The sequence below is a fragment of the Artemia sp. Qi Xiang Cuo genome, chromosome 3 (assembly GCF_049724085.1).
Source record: "Artemia sp. Qi Xiang Cuo chromosome 3, ASM4972408v1, whole genome shotgun sequence".
Classification (NCBI taxonomy): Eukaryota; Metazoa; Arthropoda; class Branchiopoda; order Anostraca; family Artemiidae; genus Artemia; species Artemia sp. Qi Xiang Cuo.
Genome location: NC_142796.1, coordinates 50614061 through 50637518, shown reverse-complemented (window position 1 = coordinate 50637518; position 23458 = coordinate 50614061). Strand labels below are relative to the sequence as shown.

Below are 23458 nucleotides of genomic sequence, written 5' to 3'. Positions count from 1 at the left end.
TCGCCTATCCGCAGACTTTAAAAATAGTTCTTTGAGCTTTAAATACAGCTATACTAACCACATATATCTATCCAAGAACTTGTGTTAAAAGGCAGTCAATTGCATCGGGCGCATGAGGCGGGACCTCACTGTCTCCAGTATGAAGGTTCCAAGCATCCATAAGCCCTCAATCTAGTGACCTCGTCACTAACTCTTCTATCGTGGAATATAAACGGCTTTTATTAATAAACTTCCGGTTCTGGAAAGACTCCGTTCTGAGTTTAGTGTGATTTGTCTCCAGGAACACTTTGTTACTAAACATGGTCTGAACATACTTGAGCTTGAGGATATGACAACTTATTGTGTACCTGCTAGACAGCTGAACAATAGAGGCCGACCCTCGGGTGAACTTGTTACGCTTGTGAAATCAGCTCTCTGTTCTATTATTTTCGAAGCAAATGATTATTATCTAGCTGTGAGAGTGGATTGTTCTGTGTGTATTAGTGTGTATCTTCCCAAAGACTACAATAATGACCAGTCTGAGCGTAAATTTGCGCTATCTTGGGAAAAACTAGATTCGTGTATGGACAAAATTCGGCACTTAGGTTTACCTTGCATTATAGCCGGTGACTTTAATTGTAATCTGTCCAAGCTAAATTCTCAAGCGTCACTGCGTACAACACAAGTTAAGGGTTTATTTAGTGATTTCTTGTGTGTTTTAGATAAATCGTCCGATTTTACGAATTTTCACACGTCCTCGCGAACTTCCAACCCGGACCACGTTGTAGTATCGTCAGATTTGCGAGCGGATATAGTAAAGGTTGTGTTTGATTATCAGTTTTCTGATCATCTTCCCTTAGCTTGCGCTGTCGGTATGCCATCTTCTGGTCACCAAACCACACCTCTTGCTCCTTCAGTACCTCGACACCGTCGTGACTGGTCGAAAATCGATAAAGCCCTATTTATCGATTCGGTAGATTCAGTCCTGAATAAAATCAGCTTCCCATTTCATCTCCTTCAGAAGTCACTTCAGTTACCTCAAAAAGGGGTTTTGATTTGTTTAGATATTTATTGCGCAGAAATTTGCCATGCTCTCCGCTTCGCAGAAAAACAAGCTGTTCCTCTACAACGAATTCAAAAAGGAATCATTCCTGGGTAGTCGTCAAATCCAGATCTCGTTATTTCATGTAGTCAAGCAAAATTTTGGTTTTCAGTATGGAAAGAGTGTGGACGTCCGAATATGGGTCTTGTGAACAGCATACGGATTTTCACGAAGCGAAAGTTTTCTAAGGCCCTGGCTCGGCATCGGAAAAATCTAGTCAATTGCTATTCTGCCCGTGCCAAACAAGATAGAAATATGATCTTCAAGTTTGTCTATCGTTCTGCGAAAAATTCTTCGTCACCATCCCCAGCCGACATCCCTGAAGATGAATGGTGTACCCACTACGAATCGTAGCCTTCAGCCCCTGACCCCTCCATCGAACGATCTTACGAGGCTCCCTTCGATCGGTATCTAAATTCTCATCCCGATGAAGATTTTATCGTCAGTATCCGCTCTGTTGAAGATGCCATCTGTAGACTCAAATGGAAAGGCTCATCGGGCATTGACGAAGTCAGTGTGATCCACTTGAAACACGGAGGTAAACTTCTCGCGGCACATCTCTCTTTGCATATGCAGATGATTTTCTCTCAAGGGATTGTTCCTGCCTCTTTCTGCATCGGAGATCTGACTCCCATTTCTAAAAAGGGAAAATCTGAAACTCAATGTAAAGCATTCCGTCCGATAACTGTAGCTACGTCACTGTGCAAGCTCTTCGAGTTACTGTTTATACAGGAACTCAAAAAAGTATGCTACATTCCTCCGAATCAGTTCGGCTTCAGGCGAGGAACTGGATGTATTGATGCTGTAACAGTCGTTGCTATTGTCTTGATAGATGCCGAATCTTCTGGAGAGAGCCTTTCTTTGGCAGGACACGACATTAGACGTGCATTTGACTCTCTAATCCATGCTGCGATGCTTTTAAAGGCCGGTAAACGTGGGCTGAATCTAGCTGTCATTCGTTCTCTCAGGAATCTGTATTCTAGATTACGGATCCGACTGAAGCTACCTCCTGACAAGGGTTTGAGCCCAATTCCGGGCACCCGACTAGTTCCAGTCAAGAAAGGAGTGCGTCAAGGAGCAGTCACCTCTCCCGACCTTTTCAATAACTGTGTCCTTGATGCACAAGATCATTGTCCATCTTCGCTGATTCTGTCATCTGTTAACTTGTCTTTGGTATGTTACGTGGACGACATCCTGAATCTTAGCCGAACGCTTCAGCGGACAATTGATATCTTCGAAATCCTTGAAGCCGAATATCTTAAAGTTGGACTTCAGTTCAACTCTTCAAATTCGGAAATCGTCCTATTCAATTGGAAAACTGATTTTTGTGTTCCTACCATTGCCCTTGGTTCTAGCTCTGCCCAGCCAGTGGATCACCTCATTTACCTAGGTTTACTCATAAGTTCGTCTATCCGTCACACCATAAAAATTCTCCTCGAACAGCTTAAACGACGAATTTCATCGTCTTACGCTTCAGTTGTATCGTGCAAACTCCGATTCAACCGGCTGCTTCTAGCAAGCTTGTATAACGCCATCACTCTTCCTCACATTTTATATGCCACTCCCTTCTGGGAACTTCTCACAAAAACTGACCAGAATATAATCAGAGCAATGTATTTTCGTTTTGCGAAGTATTTGCTTCGTCTACCTCCGTGGTATAGGAATTCTAATGTAATTAAAAATTTTAAAGCCGCAGACCCTGACGTCGCCGTCGCTAGACGAATAGCAAAGCATAATAGAGAAATACGCCGAAATCTACACGAATGGTCCCCTCTGCTCATTCAGTGAATCAGTGATTCGTTTTCTTTGTTGGTTCATTTTGTTGTAGTTTGTGTCTTCTTTTTTTTTTTTTTCTTTTAAGTGCTCCGTCTTGTTCTTGTTGATTTGAGGGTTTTTCAAATAAATAAATAAATAAATGCATGTATCAATCATAGAAGTATATGTCCCTTTACAACCATAAATTTTAAATACAATCGCAGGAAAAAAAAGACAAGATGCTTTTTGAAGGTCAATCGAAATTAAATTTAACCAGCAATTAGGTTTTTCGAGAATTTTTCCAATTGAGTCAATGAGAAAAACAAGGTAACGGGAAGTAGAAGTGGATTTGATGTTCCCGTACTGTCTCAGGTCAGTAAGAGGTAGGCCAGAAGGAAGAAGGAAAGAAGAAAGAAGGAAGGATGCCAGAAGGAAAGAAGGCCAGCATTTTGAAGGGGGTGGTAAGAGCCATAAGTTACTGAGAATGAATGCTTAAAATTGTCTAAGGTCAGTAAGAGGTAGGAGGCCAGAAGGAAAGAAGGCCAGCATTTTGAAGGGGGCAGTAAGAGTCATAAGTTACTGAGAATGAATGCTTAAAATTAAAAGAGTGGGACATGAGGAGGGAAAAATGATAACTCCCACCCAATGGAGGCAAAGCTGAGGGGGGGGACTGCAAAAATTATTCAGATTAGTTAGAATGACATCAAGCGAGGTATTTCCCCTAGTTGTTGGTATTTTAACTATTTGATTAAATTTTAGAGAGGACCAAATTGAATTCATCTTAAGTTCATTGGCGTCACCAACCAGAAAAAGTCGAGCATTTGGGTACTTAGAGATAACTAAATCAGTGTTGGTCTGCAACTGCTGGAGAACTTTGCGTTTTGCATCAATATTTTGGTTTAGCGAGTAATAGAAGACAGCTATTGCAATGATGCTATAGGGACGGGGAACTACTTTAGGTCTTATACTTAGCCAAAGGATTTCATTGTAGTCAGATAAATTAGGAACAGGAATAATTTTAGGGAAAAGGTTGCATTTAGTGCAAAACATGACACCACCTCCTTTTTTTCCAAGTGTGTGATCCAAAGGACAGAGCTTAATAAATTCTGAATTATTTGACAAACGAAGAGACATTTGGTCATGAGACTGTACTTCTGTAACAGCTATAACGTCAATTTAATTCTGATAGCACCTTGATTTCAGTAAGTTTGTCAAAATTAAGGCTTTTGGTGTTAGTGATTAAAAATTTTGGAAATTTAAAGTGACTGGGGAAGCGCGACTGTCGTTGAGTTTCAGTAATTCTTGGGGTGGGTTTTAAATTTGAGCTGTGGGATGGTGCAGATAATTTTTGGGGCGGACTATTTATTACAGGATAATTTTCGCATGTAGGAACTCTCAAACCAGAATCACATTGATAGGGTACCCACAGAAAATGAAGTGCAAGGGATGGGGGAAAGGTTCCCTGGTGATACAAGAAGAAGTCAAATTGGGAGTGTTCTTTATAGGGGGGGGGGATGGTAAGGCAAGATGATGCTTGGAAAGCAAAGCAGGGCGGAGGGTGTCTGAGAAGGGAGGGGTCAGGTTTATTTTGGCAAAAGATGGATGGAGGCCAGAACTAGTTATCAAATTCTTGGACGCACAGAGAGGATTTATGTCTATGGGATGTGGATTTTTAGGAGGGACGTGAGTAAGGTAAGGTTTGGGGATAGTCCGAATTGGGCAATGTGATCTGAGGGGTTGGGTCGATCGGGCCCGCATACATACTTAGGATGGATGAGACTTTCAAGGGGTGGATTCCTGGGGTATTCTGCTCTGCATCGGGTATAAAAGGGATAAGACTGGAAGTCGACTGGAACACGACCCAAGGGAGGATGGGGTCACAAATGCTTTCAACGTCGCCCTAAAAAAGGTTGGATTTTAAACCTACCCTCTGCCACTGGTGATACATGAGCAAAACAACACGATTTGTCAATACAACCTAAAATAGGACAAAGGTCAAAATGATCAAAACTGCACTTGTCGGAAATACAAATACCATAAATAAAATTACGACAAATATGTAAAAACTTGCACTGCTTACGAAACTTACAGAACATGATTAAAATGGCTACATATTACTTTTTTTCTGCTTATTCTTACATTATCTTTCATTTCATTTTTCACAAATTTCTCAAAAACAATTACTATATCATCATCTGCATACGATTTAGTATTAAGCTTGTTAGTCCTTAAAATAAAAGTATCCTTTTAATTTCAGCATACAACCGGAAGCCAGTAAGCTACTCATGTATTTGGCAACTTGTTCTGTTACCATAGTAATAGAAGATATGTCTCTGGGATTATTTTGTTCATAAATAATTGATTCAGCTTCAATATTTTTTTGTTCTTGAGGGTTCCAGTCAGTGGCATTGCTAATAACCTGGTTTGACACTAATTTGACTGCACTTGACCTCTCGAATGGATTTGGAAAGGCCAGATTAGCATTTTCTAATTTTTGTCATTCACTTGATTTACTTCATTATTTTTTGGATTTGTCTTGCTTGGTTGAAAGGAAGAGGAAATGTCAGAAATATTGAAGATATCCAGTTAGGGAGGAATATGATTGTTTTGTATTACGAATAAGGGGTCAGAAATAAAGGACGAAATATCCCTTAATGTCTCTTCTAGTCTTCTTTTAATTTCAAAAATCACAACGCAGACTCTGGTTTAAGAATTTCAAGATTAGTAGAGCAGATTTCTGTCTGGCAAGCAAAATCTTTTAAGACAGGGTTTTGGATACGTTATATTATCACTGGCAGAACGTGAGTAGGGTTCAGTCTGAACAGAATACCTCATATAAGCAGGTTTTTTGTTTTCCGTTGGTGGTGTCAAGAGTAGAGGATGGGTTACCAGTAAAAATGGCAGTGCCCTCAGTCTGACAAGCAACTTCAAGAGGGGGGGGCAATGTCACTTCACGCTGGAGGTAGGGAGAAGCTGGAATCAACTCCTGCAAGAGGGGGGGGGCAATGGGGATTTAAGTTCCTTTAGGATATTAAGCATCCTAGCTCTTGAATTTGGAGAATGGGGGTGCAAGGTGAAGGTAAAACAGGTGAGCCTAAAGAATTTACCTGTATGGTTGAAATTTTCTTAGAGGAGCAGTCAAGACAACACCAGCTCTCACTCCAATTAGCTGTATCAATTTTGGCACTTTTCTGCTCCTGCCTGGAACAAGCAATTAAACCCTCTCTGTTTCACAGAGTTTGAAAAGACTCTCAGCCTACATCTCAGACTCTCAGGTTCACCGGGTAACAGCCAAGATGCTCACAGGTTGGATGCTAGATGAAGGCTGCCAGACCTATCTTGTCTGGCAGGTTGTCCCCAAATGGAACAAGTTGTCTCCCAATGGATTGGGAGGAGGTCACAGGGAAAGATTTGGAACTTATTGGGGGGTATAAAGAGGTAGATTTTGAATAGAATGGGGTGTCCAATATTATCTACTTTTTAAAATCATTTCAAATAGTGTTCTGGTGAATTATACACTCAATTACACACAATTGCAATCTTGAAAACCCATCTTGATTGAATAGGCTAAAGCTCCCAATACATTTTCAGATACTGGAGGGGTGGTGTCATAATAATTTGTAATATTTTAAATAACCAATTCCTGTCAAAAGCTGTTTCAACTTTATAAAACCTTAAGGATTAAAAACTTAAAAAATTTTAATGTCTTTTAATAAAGAGTAGAAATCCTAAAATGATACCAAAAATCTAGGAGGCACATACCCTCTTCCCCATTGACAACAATGATCTTCATAGATCTGTATACATGCAACGTGTACATTAGGGTTCATTATCATTGTTATTTGCCTAGTTTGCAAAGGAACAAAGGGAATAAAAATTATCCCTCCACACAACTGCATATCTTATTAATTCAGTAAAGAGTTGCCATTGCCTTGATGTAGTAATTGTTAGAGACACCAACTTACTCCAAAATTTCATGAGTTATTGACAATACCACTACAGGAGATAATGATGACTGGACCGACAAACTCTTCAAGCCCTACAGAGACATATGTAATATCAGACTATTAATTTCCCAACTAGGTACACAGAGGGCCAAGAACAAATTCTCCGGGATCTTCTATTTCTTAAAGATGATGAAGCAATCCTAAGCACTGATCCAGAACCACCTTTTGGTCAAAGTAACCACATAGCCATTACTTGTCAACTATGGTAAGGTTTTACCAAAGAAGGATAATTTTGAGAAGCATGTCTATATGAATTATAATAAGGTCAGAAAAGATTTATCTGACAGACTCAGATTAATCTTTTGTTGAAATGGGCAATGTAGAGGAAGCTTGGCTATAGATGAAAAGGTCCTGCTTGAGACAACTGCTAAATACATGACAACCTCTTGGAAATGAGAATAGTCTATAGTCAAGGAATGATGCATGGATGGATGGATGAGACTTATCTATCAACAACTGAAATGACATCATTTTTATACAATCCTAAAAAGGGCTTATGCCAGATTTGCCTCTCACCCAGACAATATGTCTTGGCTATTTCTACAATTAGCCATGGCTTGATGCCCTCAACCACTTGAATTTAGTTAAATCAAGTTTCACTTCTTTCATAGCATGTGAATTAAAGATGGCAATTAAAAGGAAGACAAAGTTCTGGAAAAGGTATAAGGATATTTAAACTTGTGCAAATCATGACAAACTCAAGCAAAGAAAAAATCAAAGTCCAACACCTTACAAGAGAACTCATAAGCAAGCACAAGGAGCCATTAGCATCATGCATTAAAACTAACCCAGAGAAAATTTTGAAAATATACCTCCAGTCAAAAGTCTTGAAGACGTTACAGCTGATAATCCAGAAAATACAGGAAATAATAATCCTGGAAATACAGCTGAAATTCTGAACAAGCAGTTCAAATCAGTTCTCACTCATACCGATGAAAACCCTTTGCAAGAAAATTTGGACTACAATATTGAGAAGCAAATTGAAATCATTACCATCAGAACTTTTGATATGGAATTGTGGCTAAAAAGACTGAATCCTAATAAGTGTGTTGACCCTGACACAGTTTCACCCTCAGAGACTGGAAGAGGCACATGCAAAGCTTGCCCTCCCCTTGAAAAAACTGCTCCAAAAGTCATTGGATACCAAACAAATCCCTCAAGAATGGGAAAACACAAGTATTATGCCTTTTCACTAATGTGGACATAAAAACAATGCTGCATACTATCATCCTATTAGCATCACCTCAATGGTCAGAAAAATTCCTGAAGGAATCATAAATAATGCAATCATGAAACATTTAATTGACAGTAAATTGCCTGCAGATAGCCAGCATGGCTTCAGATCTGGATGCTTAGTTGAGACAAATCATATTGTTACATATGATTATGTCACCAAGTTACTTGGCTGTGGTATCCCATTTGACATGATACTCTTAGATTTTGCTAAAGTATTTAACAAAGTATGCCTTTTTTGATAGAAGGCAAAACTAACAGCTATATTAAACTAATAAACTAATAGTGCTTGCTGGGTTGGAAATGATGTTATCTGAATATCACAGGAGCATCCCAGTGATATTTCCACTTGACAACTGCCCACTCACAATCAACAGTTTTTTTTAAAAGACTTTATAGAGGAAGTTGAAACAGTAGAATCAGAAAGACTGTTCCAGGCTGGACCTGCAAGAATAGAAAAAAAGTTCCATCCTTCTTGTCTTTTATATGTTTCCTTTGTAGCTTTTAGGAACGACTCGTTGTTGAAAAACATTTTGTAGAGCTGAATAATGGGTTTATCATATTATTGTGAAATAAATTCTTAAATGCAATTACATCTTCCCTTTGGCACCACTAAGCTAATGAGGGCAGGTTAAGTTTCTTCAAGCAGTCAGGGTATGCCATATCTTTATGTGGAGATAAAGTATTCCATTTCTGATAGAAGGCAAAACTAATAGCTATTAGCATATATGAGGATATTACCTTAAATTACCTTAAGTCACACTTGCCAGCAAGTTAAGGTGGCTATAACCTCCTGTAGTACTTGCTGGGTTCGAAATGATGTTATTTGAATATCACAGGAGCCTCCCAGTGATATTTCCACTTGACGCTTGCCCACTCACAATCAACAGCTTTTTTAAGAGAATTTATACAGGAAGTTGAAACAGTAGAATTGGAAAGACTGTTCCAGGCTGGTAATGCATGAATAGAAAAAAGTTCAATCCCTCTTGTCTTTTTATGTGTTTTCTTTGTAGCTTTAATGAATGACTCCTTGTTGAAGAATATAATATAGAGCTGAATAATGGGTCTATCATATTATTGTCAAATAAATTCTTCAATGCAATTACATCCCCCCCTTTTGCATCTGTAAACTAACATCCGTAAACTAGTGAGGGCAGGTAAAGTTTCTTCAAGCAGTCAGGGTATGTCATTATGAGGAGCTGATAATTTAGTACATCTCCATGAACTCCTTCTAATAATGCAATGTCACTTTTATAAGAAGAGTTGCTGACTGGGTAACCAAACTCCAGATGAGGGTGAACAAAAGCTGTGTACAATTTTTTGAACTACTGGATGGCAAGAAGAAATTGTTTATTTGATCAGACCAAGAGCTCAATTAGCCTTATAAACCTGTGCATTTGTGTGACAGTAGAATTTAAGCTGTTTATCAACAACTACACCCAGATCTCTCTCATTATCTACTGAATTCAAATTGATAACTTGACCTGAAGTCTTTTGCATGTAATATGTCTGCATAGGATTGTTTGGTCCCATATGGATAACTTTGCACTTCAGTGGGTTATAGTCCATTAGCCATGTATGAGGCCAGTGAGCAAGGTGATTAAGGTCTGCCTGAATCTAATCTCCCACTGGTTCAACAATCTTGCAATCATTAGCATATAATGTAATATTGTTTTGTACTGTACTGGTACAATCATTGATAAAAATATTAAACAGAATTGGACCAAAATAGATATTGTGGACTGGGTGATGAAATTCTTCACTAATAGACTGTAGAGAGTTCAGGTCTTTTTGGACAACAGGCAAGAATTCTTCTAAGAAGTTGTCAGTGGTGTACCTTAGGGAACCTTGTTCAATATTTACATTAATTATTACCTTAAATTACCTTAAATCGCATCTTCTAGCAACTAAGGTTGAAGAACCTGTAGATGTCGCCAGGTAACGTTGACTTGATAATCTTCATGTCACAGTTGGATTATCACTATTTACATATATACAGGACAACAGTTCATAACAACAGGGCAATTAACAGAATTTTCATATTTGCAGGACAGTTTGGTTTTGTTGTTGGGTTCACTATATGTATTGGTGGCTCGGCATACTTTGGGGTTAAAGGGGGCGGGTGGTATCTAATAGATCCTACTCCATGATACTGGTTTGTCCCACTACGTCTTCAATGACTTGCCACTCCAATCAAGGTCAACACCAACCTTGAAGCTGTCAACTGATCTGGCCGACACGGTAGATTTGCTAAGTGAATTCCACAATGGAACAACGCAATTGGTGAAGAAGTTGAACTTCTCGCACTTTCTGCTATATTTTTAACTCAGTTTTATGGGATTTCCTCGTGTTCTGGTATATTCATTGTCATCAAAAACGGGCTTGATGGTGTCACTGGTCATCATCTTAAATGCAAGGATGACATCTCCTCTTTCTCTATGGTACATTAGGGTAGGTAGGTCAAGCTTTTCTAGTTGTTGCTTGTAGGAGATTTGTTTTTTCGCAAAAGGGAGCTTGGCTGCTCTACGCTGGACCTTCTCAAGAATCTCCATGTCACACTTAAAGTGGGGGTTGGAAACCAAAATACCAAACTCAAGATGGGGATGAACAAGGGCTGTGTAAAGCTTCTTGATAACTCTTGGTTGGAGACTTGTTACTGAACGCTTGATCAAACCAAGGAGCTTGTTTGCCTTAGCTGCTTGGTTCTGAAAGTGGCTATGAAACTGAAGCTTAACGTCAATTAACATCCCAAGATCACACTCTTCCTCGGCACTCTGAATAGGCATTTTGTGACCTGCAGAGTCAATCATTTGATAACTATGACAGGGATTGTATGGACCAAGATGAAGGACTTTGCATTGGTGGGAGTTGAACTCAAGCATCCAGGCTGTTGCCCACAGACAGAGGTTGTTGAGATCTTGTTGCAGAGAAGAGCAATTTTCTATAGAGGCTGCTGGACCAAAGAGTTTGGAATCGTCTGCATAAAGTACCAAGTCATTCTTGACCCCCTCAGGAGCGTCATTTATGTAAAGGTTAAAAAGTGTTGGGCCTAGTTTGGTCCCTTTGTGAACACCACTCTTAATGTGACCTGGTGTGGAATAGATGAGGTCATCTCTTTCATCATATACAGCAACAATCTGGGTTCTGTTGGATAGGAAGCTGTATATCCACTGGACAACATCATTGTCTATCTGATATACTGACAGCTTGATCATCAGGTAGCAGTGAGACAATTTATCAAAGGCCTTAGCTTGATCCAGTAGGAAAACGTCGACTGGGAAACCCTGTTCCAGCCGATCAGTTAGATTCGTAAGCTAGTATTAGATTTGTTTTGATAGACATGCCTTTCCTGAAACCATGCTGACCACCAAAAAGAAGGCCATTCTTGGTCATATGCGCTATAATTGCATCATTGACTATCCCTTCAATAAGTTTGGCCACAACTGAGGTCTGGCTAATAGGTCAATAGTTTTCAGGCTGGGTTCAAGATCCTATCTTGAATATTGGAGTAATTATGGCTGTTTGCCAATCTGCAGGTAGGCTACTAGTCTGAAGAGACAGCTTGAATAGCAAACAGAGCGGCTCTGCTACTATATCTGCAAGTTCTAAGGAGCCTAGGATGTATACCATCTGGACCTTTAGCTTTGTTGGTGTCTAGTTTACTCAGCCTTTTCTTAACCTCGTCCATTGTGACGTAATTTTTGGCATAGGGTGCTTGACCATCCTGGGGGCAGGGGACGGTGGCTTGTCGGTGGGGTCCCCTGAGACATTGGATGCAAGTTTGCTGATCAGCAAATTTGCAATGTTGCAATGTCCTTTGGGTCTTCCAGCTTTTTTCCTTCAGGGTTGAGCAGGAATGAGATAGTTTGTCTACTCTTATCTTCAGCAGATACATATCTCCAGAACCTCTTTGGGTTGTCTTTGATGTTTAATGCCAAGTTATCTTCATAGTCAGCAATGAAGTGTCTGGTCAGCTGCCTCAGTTTATTCCTTGCTCCTGCAAAACGATCCCAGTGGTGTGTGCATTTGCATTTCTTATATTTTGAAAAAGCCTTCTTCTTTTACTTCATAGCCCTTTTAATAGGCTGGTTCAGGTGTGGCAGTGTTTTTGATGCCTTCACAAATGAAAATGAAGTACATGTCCTCTCAGCTTGGAGCAGAGTATTCTTAAAATTTTGCGCGGCTAGCTCAATGTCTTCCTTGACAATCACTAGGTCCCATTTTAATGCCCGTATTATCTCCCTGATTTTGCTGTGGTCGGTGTAAGTTCGTTTAGTGCAATTATTTTTCCGTTGACTAAGCAGCAAGTCATGGCATATACAGACGTGGTCACTGGCACCAATAGGGGGGAGGAACTCAGTGTTCACTAACAATCCTGGATTGTTAGTGATTGTCAAATCTAGAAGGGATGGCATTTGGTTATTTTTATAATGGGTTGGTAGGTCTATTACCTGATATAAGCTATTGGTACCCAAATATTCAACAAATGGGTTACTAACATTGGAGCTTTGTTGATAGCACAATCCCTCAACCCATTTGACATCTGGTAGATTCAGGTCTCCAAGAAGAATAAAGCCCTGATTATCATTATTGGATGCTTGTTCAGCCAACTGAATTAGAGCTTGGTTAGATGCATGGGCATCTGGACAACTGGGGCTTCTATATATATAACCTATCAGTAATGGTTTTCCCTCATTAACAATACTGACAAAAACACTCTTAAGCCAAGGGGAATAATCATGATTGAAAGATAAATCTATAACCTGTAATCCTTCCTTTGTGTAGATGGTGGTGCATCTCCTGGAGCTAATAGACAAATTTGAGAAAAGGCAATATCCGGGTATTCTGATATGGTTTTCTGCCAGTGGGTTGCTTGAGTTCTTGGGGGTTAGTTCAAAAATACACAGTATATCATAATCTTCATTGGTGGCTGCCAATTTCAGTTCCAGAAGCTTGTTTGTCACTCTATTAATGTTTGTATAAAACAGTTTCAACACTTTCTTTTCCCTGACTGGGCTGTTACTGTGTATTGCTTTTAGTAAACTTTTATAACTTGTGTTTGTTGAGCTACAGCCTGAGCAACAATAAAAAGTATCACTAATATCATCATCAATACTAATACTACTAGAAAACGAACAATTTAGTTTGGGTTATTTCAGTGGATAATGGAGTCAATGCTCCATTACTCGCCCATTTTTTGAAGTATGATTCAGTTTTTGCTTTTCTCTTTCTGCCTTTGTACGATCAAAGTGAAACTGCACATTCTCCTTCAGCTCTCTTTATCTAGTACAATCTCCTCTTTAGCCTTGTAACTGTCTGTGAGGAAAAGAACAGACCTAGGGCAGTGACTTGGTTTTGGAGAATTGTTTCCAAGTTGCTGTAGTTTCAGAACCTTGACAGAGGGTAGGTTGTATGATTTGGCAAGATAGCCATGAATAAACATTTGGATGTCAGCAGTCTCTTCACACAATTCTGGTATTCCATATGCTACAATGTTAAGCTGACGTTTCTCTCTTTCTCTGTCCCCACGAATAATGTTTTTCACGTCACTTTCAAACTTCATTGTACTGTCACTATGAGACTGGCTCAACTTACTATTAACTATCTCATCTATTTTAGTTTCCACCTCGAATAGAGATCATTTATTTGCAACATCACTTTCTAAGTTTAAGATCCTACTATTCATGTTTACTAGTTCTTGCTTGAGATCTACTTGGAACTGATTAAGCAAAGCAGTTACAGCTTTTGAGACAGTTGATTCAATTAGCTTTTGAGTGGTGTCTGAGTCTAGGCTGGTGTTTCCACTAACCTTACAAACTGGGCAAAACCATTCACATGTGAGTCTATCAGTCATTTTTCGGAACAGTGCATATTCTGACTGTGAGATGCACTGTTGTGCACTCTGCACTCTGTGCATAACCACTTGTCACAACCATGACCAAAGTTGTAAGAAGTAAGGTTTACAGCAAATGATTTCTATTAGCAGATCCTTTATGTGCATGATTTGAAACTTATTGGATCTGTAGAGTTGTTAACAGCAAGAGCTCCCATACAGGAAGACCTAAATGCACTCTTGCATTGGGCCTGAAAGTGGAAACTTGAATTTATTATTGAAAAATGTAAGACAGAGCATTTTAGAAGAAACAAGGGCTGGTCATACCATAAAGGTTTACAGCTTTTTGATAACATGTTGGTTGCAGCTGACAAATGTTCTATTGATAATGCCATGATGTCTCCTTGCATTTGCAGCAGCTAAGAGGGTGTACTGATGGAACTTCAGCTGAGAGTCAACTATAACACCAAGATCATACTCTTCACCTGCTGGTGTTGGATTGGAGCAACTGCCAAGACTGGCAGTTCTTAAAAAAAAAACTCTTGCCAAAAAAGGTACCCTCACAAAAAAAAAATGCAAAACAGAGCATTTTTGAAGAAAGAATGCAAGGTGGCAGTACCATATGATTAGAGGAAATGGTTCTAGACAATTAATCACCTCAGCAGCTGATAGAGATTTGGGAATTGTCATTGATTTTGAAGTGGAACTCCACAATCATCTCCTTAAATCACATAACATTCCACTATGCAGACATGAAAGGAAGGTTCTTTGTGATAAGCCTGTCAGTCATGACTTCAAAGTTTGATTGAGGACCCTTTGGCATCCCAGTGTAGACACCACCTCCTCTGCTCCCAGTCCCTGTCCACACCATGCTTAAATGGCTCCAAGGCATGATAATTGGATGGTTTCATTATTTAAGGAGTTCCAAAATGGTGGAACATGGTTGGAAAACAAGTGGTAACATTCCCTGCAGTTGGTAGTCTGTTGGGTAATTTTCTGGGAGCTTCTCTGGGATCTCTGGTTGAGTTGATGGGAAGAAGGCTTAAGCTAGAGTTAGCTAGCAGTTGCTTAAAAGCAATGATACAATCCCCCCTTTTCCTGCAGTAAACAAGAGTTGGAATTTTCCATGCTACAAGCCTCTCATAGTAATGGAGGATCCTCAAGGTGAATGGCATTTTGGATACATACCAATGGACACTTTCAAGGAGTTGTTTGTCTCCTTTGAATTGAGGGAATGCAAGTGTCATACCAAACTCAAGTGCTGGTCATACAGTAGAGGTTTACAGCTTTTTGACAACATGTTGGTTGCAGCTGACAAATGTTCTATTGATAATGCCATGATATCTCCCAGTCCCTGCATTTGCAGCAGCTAAGAGAGTATGCTGACAGAACTTCAGCTGGGAGTCAACTATAACACCAAGATCATGCTCTTCACCAGCTGGTGTTGGATTGGAGCAGCTGCTAAGACTGGGTTTATTCAGTGCATAATGTTGTTGACAGTTATTGGGTCCTAGGTGGAGCACCTTGCATTTTTTTCGGCACTGTAGCAGCCACTTTTCTGACCAGTTTGCTAGTTTATTCAGGTCTTCCTGCAGATAGGCTCTTCCTTCAGTAGTATTGGCCATCCCTGCAAATTTCGAGTCATAGATATAGTAGGTTATTTAATTTTTTGTCCAATCAGGAGCATTACTAATATAAATGTTGAATGAATTTGGGAAAGATAAGTACCCTGAGGTACCCCACTATCACTGGTTGTGGGTTGGAGTAAACCCGTGAGCCATCAAAAGCTTAGAGAACAACAACTTGTGTTCCGTCTGTCAGAAATGAGCATAACTCAGTCAACAACTTTGGCTGTCAGATGATTTGTGAGGAAATAGATCCCAATTGTCAAAGTTTGTGAAATAATAAAAGACCCAGTGCATAATTAATAACTCCTATATACCAAAGTGTCCAGAAAAGTCTTATCTATCAAAAGAAATTGACTGGAAAACAAATTATCTATGCATTCCCCAGATATAGGGTACTTCCTTTTGCCATACAGTCCTGCCATCTATTAACTAAAGTTCATCAAGTTATGCAAACTGGATAGGGAGCGCTGTGGACAGTTCTTTTTCTTCAGCATATGATTCATAGTGATATCATATCATCATTGGGTATATAAACAAATATCAATAATTAGCCTATATTAAATAGCCTACCAAATTGAGTACATAATAAACCAATTTGTTGACAATTGGCTAAAGTTTGTTGTTTTTATATATTTTGATTAATTTCTTTGAGTTTCTTTTGCTGCTTTAGTTGAATTATGTCCAGTAAGGCTTAGAGAATACATATAAGCCCAGCTAAAGGTCATGACAGATGTGCTGCTTGTTCTACTAAACTGGATGAGGGGTCCTCTGCCATAGAGTGTGATATTTGTGAGAAGTGGATCTGTGGTGAATATCTGGACCTGTCACCTGGAGAATATAAATTATTAAGAAAGAGCATACAATCCCTCGCCTGTTCCTGGTCATGTCCAGACTGCAAAGTTAACTCTCCTCCTCCCCCCACTAGTGAGCAAGCTATGATAAATAAGCTAACATCTGTTATGGATAATTCCTTGAAATCTTTCAGGAAAGATCTTAAAAAAGAGTTTGTCACCACTAGTCAATTGACCCAAACACTTTCCCAACTGAAAACTGACATTTAAAGTGACATTTCTGCCCAGATTATTGATATTGCTAACAGGGTATCCCATATTAAAAATTCTCTACAATCGATTTGCTCTGTTTCAACCATTCATGACCTAGTGGTTTCTACAGTGTCTTCTAAGTTGCTCCAACTTCCTGTAGCCCAATTAACTGAAACCAAAGTTCATCAGATAGCACATTCAGAGCACCAGCGTTTTGAAAGACGTCTTAACATTGTTGCATATGGTATCCCCACCCAGACTGATCATGCAGTTTTCCAGTACAATTATCTATTATGCAATTATGGAGTTGACATTGATGCCCCCCTCCTAGCCCAAGTAAAAAGACTTTCTAATAGCCATCAACTGTCTGGTAGCTGCCCCCCTTGTCTTCTCTTCTCTGTACCATCAACTGAATTTAGAACGCAACTAATATGGAAATCCTTTGAAACAAAAGCATCATTCAGTTTCTATGGTGATAGTCCTAAGGAAGATAGGATAAAACAAAAAGCTCTAGTAGAGGAGCTGAAATGCAGAATAGCAAAGGGAGGGGCAGATTTGATCATTTGTAATGGTGCCATCATCCAAAAAAACTTGCCAGTTGGAGTGGTCCTCCCAACTACTCCAATGTCCCACTAATGTATATGCTTCTTTCTGCCTCTGTTAATTGTTTAAGTGTTTATGGACTTGCATCACCAAATTCTGTGTCTCAATGGTCTAGTAGAGAACATAATAACAATATTTCCCTGTTTGATGCTGACATTTCTTCAGCAACAACTTGCTTAACTGATGTTTCTTCTTTGTCATTTCATAGTGCTGTATCCAACAACCTTACTAGTCCTTTAGTTCCTGCATCCTCTCAGATTCCTACCTGTAAGGGATTGAGATTCTTTAGCTCTAATATTGATAGCCTCCCTAATAAGCTTTCTGAACTTTCTTCATATGGAATCTGAAGGAGTGTACATTACAGCAATTACAGAAGTTTCACCAAAAAATACCTTGTCAGTCTTAACTCCTGAGGAAATCAAAATCAATGGTTACCAACTATTCTCTAATCTGAATTCCCCACTTTGCCACAGAGGAGTGTGTCTTTATATTAGAGATGGACTAAATGTTAGTTTCATTCAATTCAATTCTCTGAATACTGATGGAATCAAGCCTGTGTGGATTAAAACACACAATCAAATAATTTCAATTGTAGTGGGTGTTGTTATAGAAGCCTGTGTGCTCTGTGTCTTTTGGACTCTGAATCTAATTTGGCTGCTATGTTGTCTCATGTGATGTCCAAATTTGCCAGCTATGATCTTGTCCTTATGGAGGACTTTAACCTTCCTGAAATCTAATGGATTGTTGGATCTGGTTTTTGTAATAGAGATTCTCCTTTTTTGTCTGCCCTCTCTGATAGCTCTGTCAAACAATCTCACAACCAACTTGTTACAGGGAAGATCAAGTCTCCAACATTCTTGATTGGGTTATGCTCAGTAACCTTGACTTTCTTATTAAGAAGGTAATAACCACACCTGTTGGTAATAGCAACCATGTAGTAATTATTTCAGAGCTATGTCTGCCTACAAACAACCTTCCTCTAAGCAACAAAAATATGTAAACTACAAGATAGTCTCTGGTAAACCTGCCAAAGTCAACTGGAAAACACTTATTACAGATGATATTGAGGAGAGATGGTCAAATGTAAACATGGAAATTCTAAATGTTGTAAAGTCATGCACCAGAAATTTTCAGGTATAACAGGCAGAAAGTTTACCTTTTTTAACCACTAAAGTAAGCAAGCTAATGAATCAAAAACACAGAGCATGGAATCACCATAGAAAAATTAAGACCACAGAAAATTATCTAGTCTTCAAATCCTTTTGTAATCAAACAACAAACCAAACAAAGGAGTTTAAGAGAAAGTTTGAGGAAAAACTGGCTGAGGAAGTTAAGGATAACCCTAAATCTATCTGGCGTTATGCCACTCAAAAATGTAGCAGCAGGCGAACAATCGCAGATATCCTATACAATAGTAAATCAGTTGCTGATCCTGAACTGAAAGTTGAAATTTTCAACCAATATTTCTCTTCTGTTTTTTCGTCACACTCCAGTATTGTATATATATATATATACACCTCCTTTATATGATGTATCACATAATATGAAACCAATTCTGATTACAAATACTTTGGTTCTAAAGAAATTCACATCCATCAAACTAAATAAATATGCTGGCCCAGATGGCATTCACCCATGTATCCTACATGAATATTGTACAGTTTTGTGTCAACCTCCTCTCCCTGCTGTTCAATATATAATTAAATCTTTCTAAACTACCTCATGACTGGAAAACTGCAAATATCATTCCTATTTTTAAAAAAGGTAGAAAGAGCCTTGCTGAAAATTATTGACCCATTGAGCATGACATCAGCAGTTGTTAAGGTTCTTGAAAGAATAATCAATTCTGCAGTTGTCAAACACCTTGAAGCAAACAATGTTTTACACAGTTCACAAAATGGCTTTTGTTCTGGAAGATCTGTTGACACCAATCTCCTTGGATCATATGATCACATCACCAGGTTGCTTGATATTGGGGTGCCTGCTGACATGACTCTGATGAACTTTTCTAAAGCTTTTGACAAAGTGTGTCACAATCATCTTGCAATTAAATTACGTGATGTAAAGCTTGAAGAGAAATCCCTGCTCTGGACCCTTGATTTTCTTTATTTGTGTAATCAATTTGTTCAGTTATGTGACAGCTCTGGTAATTGTATTCTTTCTCCCTCAATGCATGTTCTGGGTGGAGTTCCTCAGGGAAGTGTCTTGGGTCCTACACTATTCAATATCTTCATCAATGATACTCCTTCCATTTTTAGCAGTAAATCAACTCTTTATGCACATGACATGAAGCTTCTTGGAACAGCTTTGTCCTATGAAGATCATGCCCTGCTACAAAATAATCTTCAACTGCTGGGTCAATGAGTTGAGGCTTGGCTTCTTGAATTCAATATTGCCAAGTGACATATCAATCACTTTGGCAAACTGAATCCTTGCTGCTCTTATTTTTTCTCATGCCACTCACTCTTCTCTGTAAATAATGAGCAAGATCTAGGTGTTACTATTGACGATGAACAAAAATTCAACACTTATGCTAAGAGGTTGGCAACAATTTATTGCTGCTATAAATTGTCGCTTTGAGCTGCCAAATAAGTTGTTTTATAGATAGCGTTCATGCCAGTCTTTAGCATCATATTTTGATTTTTGCCACTCCTATTAATATTTTGTATTTGCCCCACTGATCATTAAAAAAAAGGTATTAAGAAGACCAGCATGAACGTCATCTATAAAACAATTTATTTGGCGGTAATTTCAAAGGGCTTGAGCATTGAATCTGAATGGCGATTTTAGGAAACTTTTTCTTTTAAGCAGGATAAAGTAACAATTTTATAGGAAAGACTTGGTGATGAAGGTTGCCCCCTTGGTTGATATCTTAACCAGGATGATTATAAACATCTTTAAGAAAAATTTATTTTACTAACATGTCTCCTTATCAGGAGCCATAATTCTAAATTTTTACTGTGGATGTCCCTTCTTGAGTAGAGTGGTAACCCACTTAAGAAATCATCCTGACACAGCTGTTAGGCTACTACTGCCAATGTTGATGCATTTAAGATTGCTGTCAACAAGAGTTGGTCCATAAAACCATGGAAGACAGAACTGGACACCATTGAGTCATTGGTTTCCTATTATTACTGACCAGCAACTCTACAGCATTTTTCTTTATTTTAATGGACAATGCAATTTAAGGTAACTTAGGTGTTTTAGATAGCACATGGCCAAATAAGTATTTGTTGTTACCTTTGGCATAGTCTATTACAATCAGGGGAGTAGATAAGCTAAGTTGGAGGTCAATATCTACCAAATCATATTATTGAGTTAGGACTAAAGTGAATACACCATTTGATGCTTTTTTTCATGCTGATTATGAATATAATAAGCATTTCTACCAGAAATGAATTTCAGCCCCCCCCCCCTATATGTTCCAATTCAGGGTTAGGTTCGGTATAGCCTCTATAGGGGGGAGGGGAAGAAATTTATTTCTGATAGAACTGCTTATTATGTTCGTAATCAGCATAAAAAAAGGCATTAAATGGTGTATTCACTTTATTCCTAACTCAATAATATGATTTGGTAGATATTGACCAAGTTGGATAAGGACTGTTGAAATGCAATCTAAAATACAAATTGTGCATGTACAATAATTGGTCAATATATACCAAATCATATTATTGAGTTTCAAATAGCCTAAAGTGAATACACCATTCGATGCCTTTTTTTATGCTGATTACAAATATAATAAGCATTTCTATCGTAAATGAATTTCAGCCCCCCCCCCTATATAGGCGAGACCGAACCCAACCTAACCCTGATTTTGCCTATATAGGGGGGGGTGCTGAAATTCATTTCTGATAGAAATGCTTATTATATTCGTAATCAGCATAAAAAAAAGGCATCGAATGGTGTATTCACTTTAGTCCTAACTCAATAATATGATTTGGTATATATTGACCCAATAATTAGTATTGCCAAGAACATACATTCTTTAGAACTAGATTGTATGCAATGTTAAAAAAATTAAGGACCAAGACTTACTCAAACTAAGGAGCAATACCATGCTAAGCTACTAGGCTAGGATTTAACCTAGGCCTACACAACCAATAGTAGTAATGGAAATAAAATATGGTAATTGATGCTCACCTGTAACCTTCCTTCAACTGGAAGGTTTGATAGTACATGACAAGAAGAGTATGATGACTTGTAATAAAAAATTATTCCGAGGCACAACAAAATCAGAAATATATTAAATTTCCATCTGCTAATTGTAAATCTCATCCTTTTTCTTCGATTTCTTTTCAAAACAAGCGCAAAATCAACAAGAAATGAACATAAAAGCCCCAGAATTTGCATCTCTGTCGACGCTACAAAGAGTTACGCCGTTTTGTTTGATTTTTCATCGATACGGTGGGCGTTCAATATATAAAATTTTGATACTTTCTTTTGACGGCAGAAAAAAGTCCATTGTTTTTCATGTTGAAAAGAAATGATGAATCCAATTGCCTAATTCAAAATGTAAGGTGGGTCGATGACATTTAGATCCTCAGGCAAGTTAGTCACAGTAAATTGATATCATCATCTTTCCACACTAGACTGCATACTGTGCCATATTACCAACTGAAATCAGGTGGCCTTCTTCTCAAAAGTTTGTTATTTATTTGGGAGTTACATAATTCCCCATTGTGCCCTGCCTGATTTCCAACAGATGAAATAATCCAGCATGTCTTGTTTAATTGCCAGCCACAGAGGGAGGAGACTATTAACCTCAATTACCTCTACTACATGGCTGAAATACCTCATGTTTCAATTGCAATCCTGAATCCTGACCTCTCGTCAAATTTTAATAAAAAAGATATTAAAGTTGTCTATTGAGATCAAAAAGGAGAGATTAATCTATTAGTGATTACTTTATTTTTGCAAATGTGTGGCTCCTGATTAACTGCTTAATTGGTCACATTTATAGTGTGGTGCTGTAACGATTGCAGTAATGAGGTTAAAGAACCTAGCTTTTGTGTTCAAGAAAGTCCCAGCTTATGAAGAAGGAAAATACATTTTTTTTTTTTAATGACGGTTTGTTTGTGTTCAAGAACAGTAAGAAAAATTACCACTGCTACTGCTACTACAGACACTACTACTACTACCAACAATAACTCACTGTGGCACTAAGCAGCCCGAGGCCACCCGAAATTACGACCTCCAAAGACATTCTCATTTCCCTTAAATATATTGAAATGACATCCTCTCACCTCATTTGGGGACAACCCACATTTTGTTTTGCCCTAGACGATTGGCCGACAAGGACAATCTTGGGCAATCTGCCATCCTTCATCCACAAAATGAGTCCTAGCTATGTCATCCGTTCTCTCATTCTAGCCATAGAAAGCGGGAATAAGCCAAATTTTTCGTACAGCTCACTAGGTGAGATACGGTCACTGTCATCACTGTGAATTCCAATATTCTAACCTTGGATCGCAAACTTATATTCCTATTTTTCCCCCAAAAAAATTCAACTGCTTATTACAGGAGAAATAGATTTCTCTTCTATTTACAACATCTTCGCTACATTCACCATCTACACGAGTAATACTACCCAAGTATGTGAAGCCACCTCAATATCATCTTCTCATTCCTCAATATCATCTCTTCACTTTCATTTATTCCTAGTCTTAGTGACTTTCACTTCTTGATATTAATTTTCAAACCCATTCTTGTACTCTGAACTCGCAAAGCCTCTAAAAATTCATTTTTTTTTGTCAACATTTTTATCTAGGATGCTTAAATTATCAGCAAAATCTAAGTCTAGCAGAGTTTAGCTTCACTAACTCGTGTGATATGATATTCTCCCATCGCCTTCGCTGTGTACCTTAGGATAAAATTGATCAAAATGATCCATATAAATAGTGATACAACGCAACCCTGCTTAGATTTTGATTTAACATTAAACCAGCAACTAATCTCACTTCCTAGATTAACCGCCGCAATGCCATTCACGTACATAGCTCTAATCTTTTTAACGTATTTATTTAGTGCACCGTGCAAGGCTATTACTTTCGCTAAACCTCTTCTATCAGATGAATCAAACACCTACTCTTAGTCTATAAAACTGTGTACTAAAGGCGTTTATGTCTCAGGCACTTCTCAACTATTACTCCAAGAGTAAAAATTTGGTAGACACATCTTCTACCTTCCGTAAAACCCCTTGTTCTTCTCTTACAACTTTTTCTATAGTATCTCTAAGTCCAAAAAGCATCACCATACTAAGTACTTTACTTCCTATA

The 23458-nt window shown here is 38.5% G+C and overlaps 1 protein-coding gene and 1 pseudogene across 2 annotated transcripts in view; both read right to left on the bottom strand.

Moving 5' to 3' along the window:
- Positions 1-21458, bottom strand: part of Tpst (tyrosylprotein sulfotransferase) — an 87306-nt gene extending 65848 nt beyond the window's left edge. For both annotated transcript variants that reach the window (XM_089086998.1, XM_089086997.1), the window contains exon 1: positions 21324-21458. In XM_089086998.1, coding sequence (XP_088943124.1) covers positions 21324-21458 — 135 coding nt within the window. The remainder of the gene's footprint in view (positions 1-21323) is intronic.
- LOC148954241 (uncharacterized) lies at positions 12138-13519 on the bottom strand (annotated as a pseudogene).
- Positions 21459-23458: the final 2000 nt, after the last annotated feature.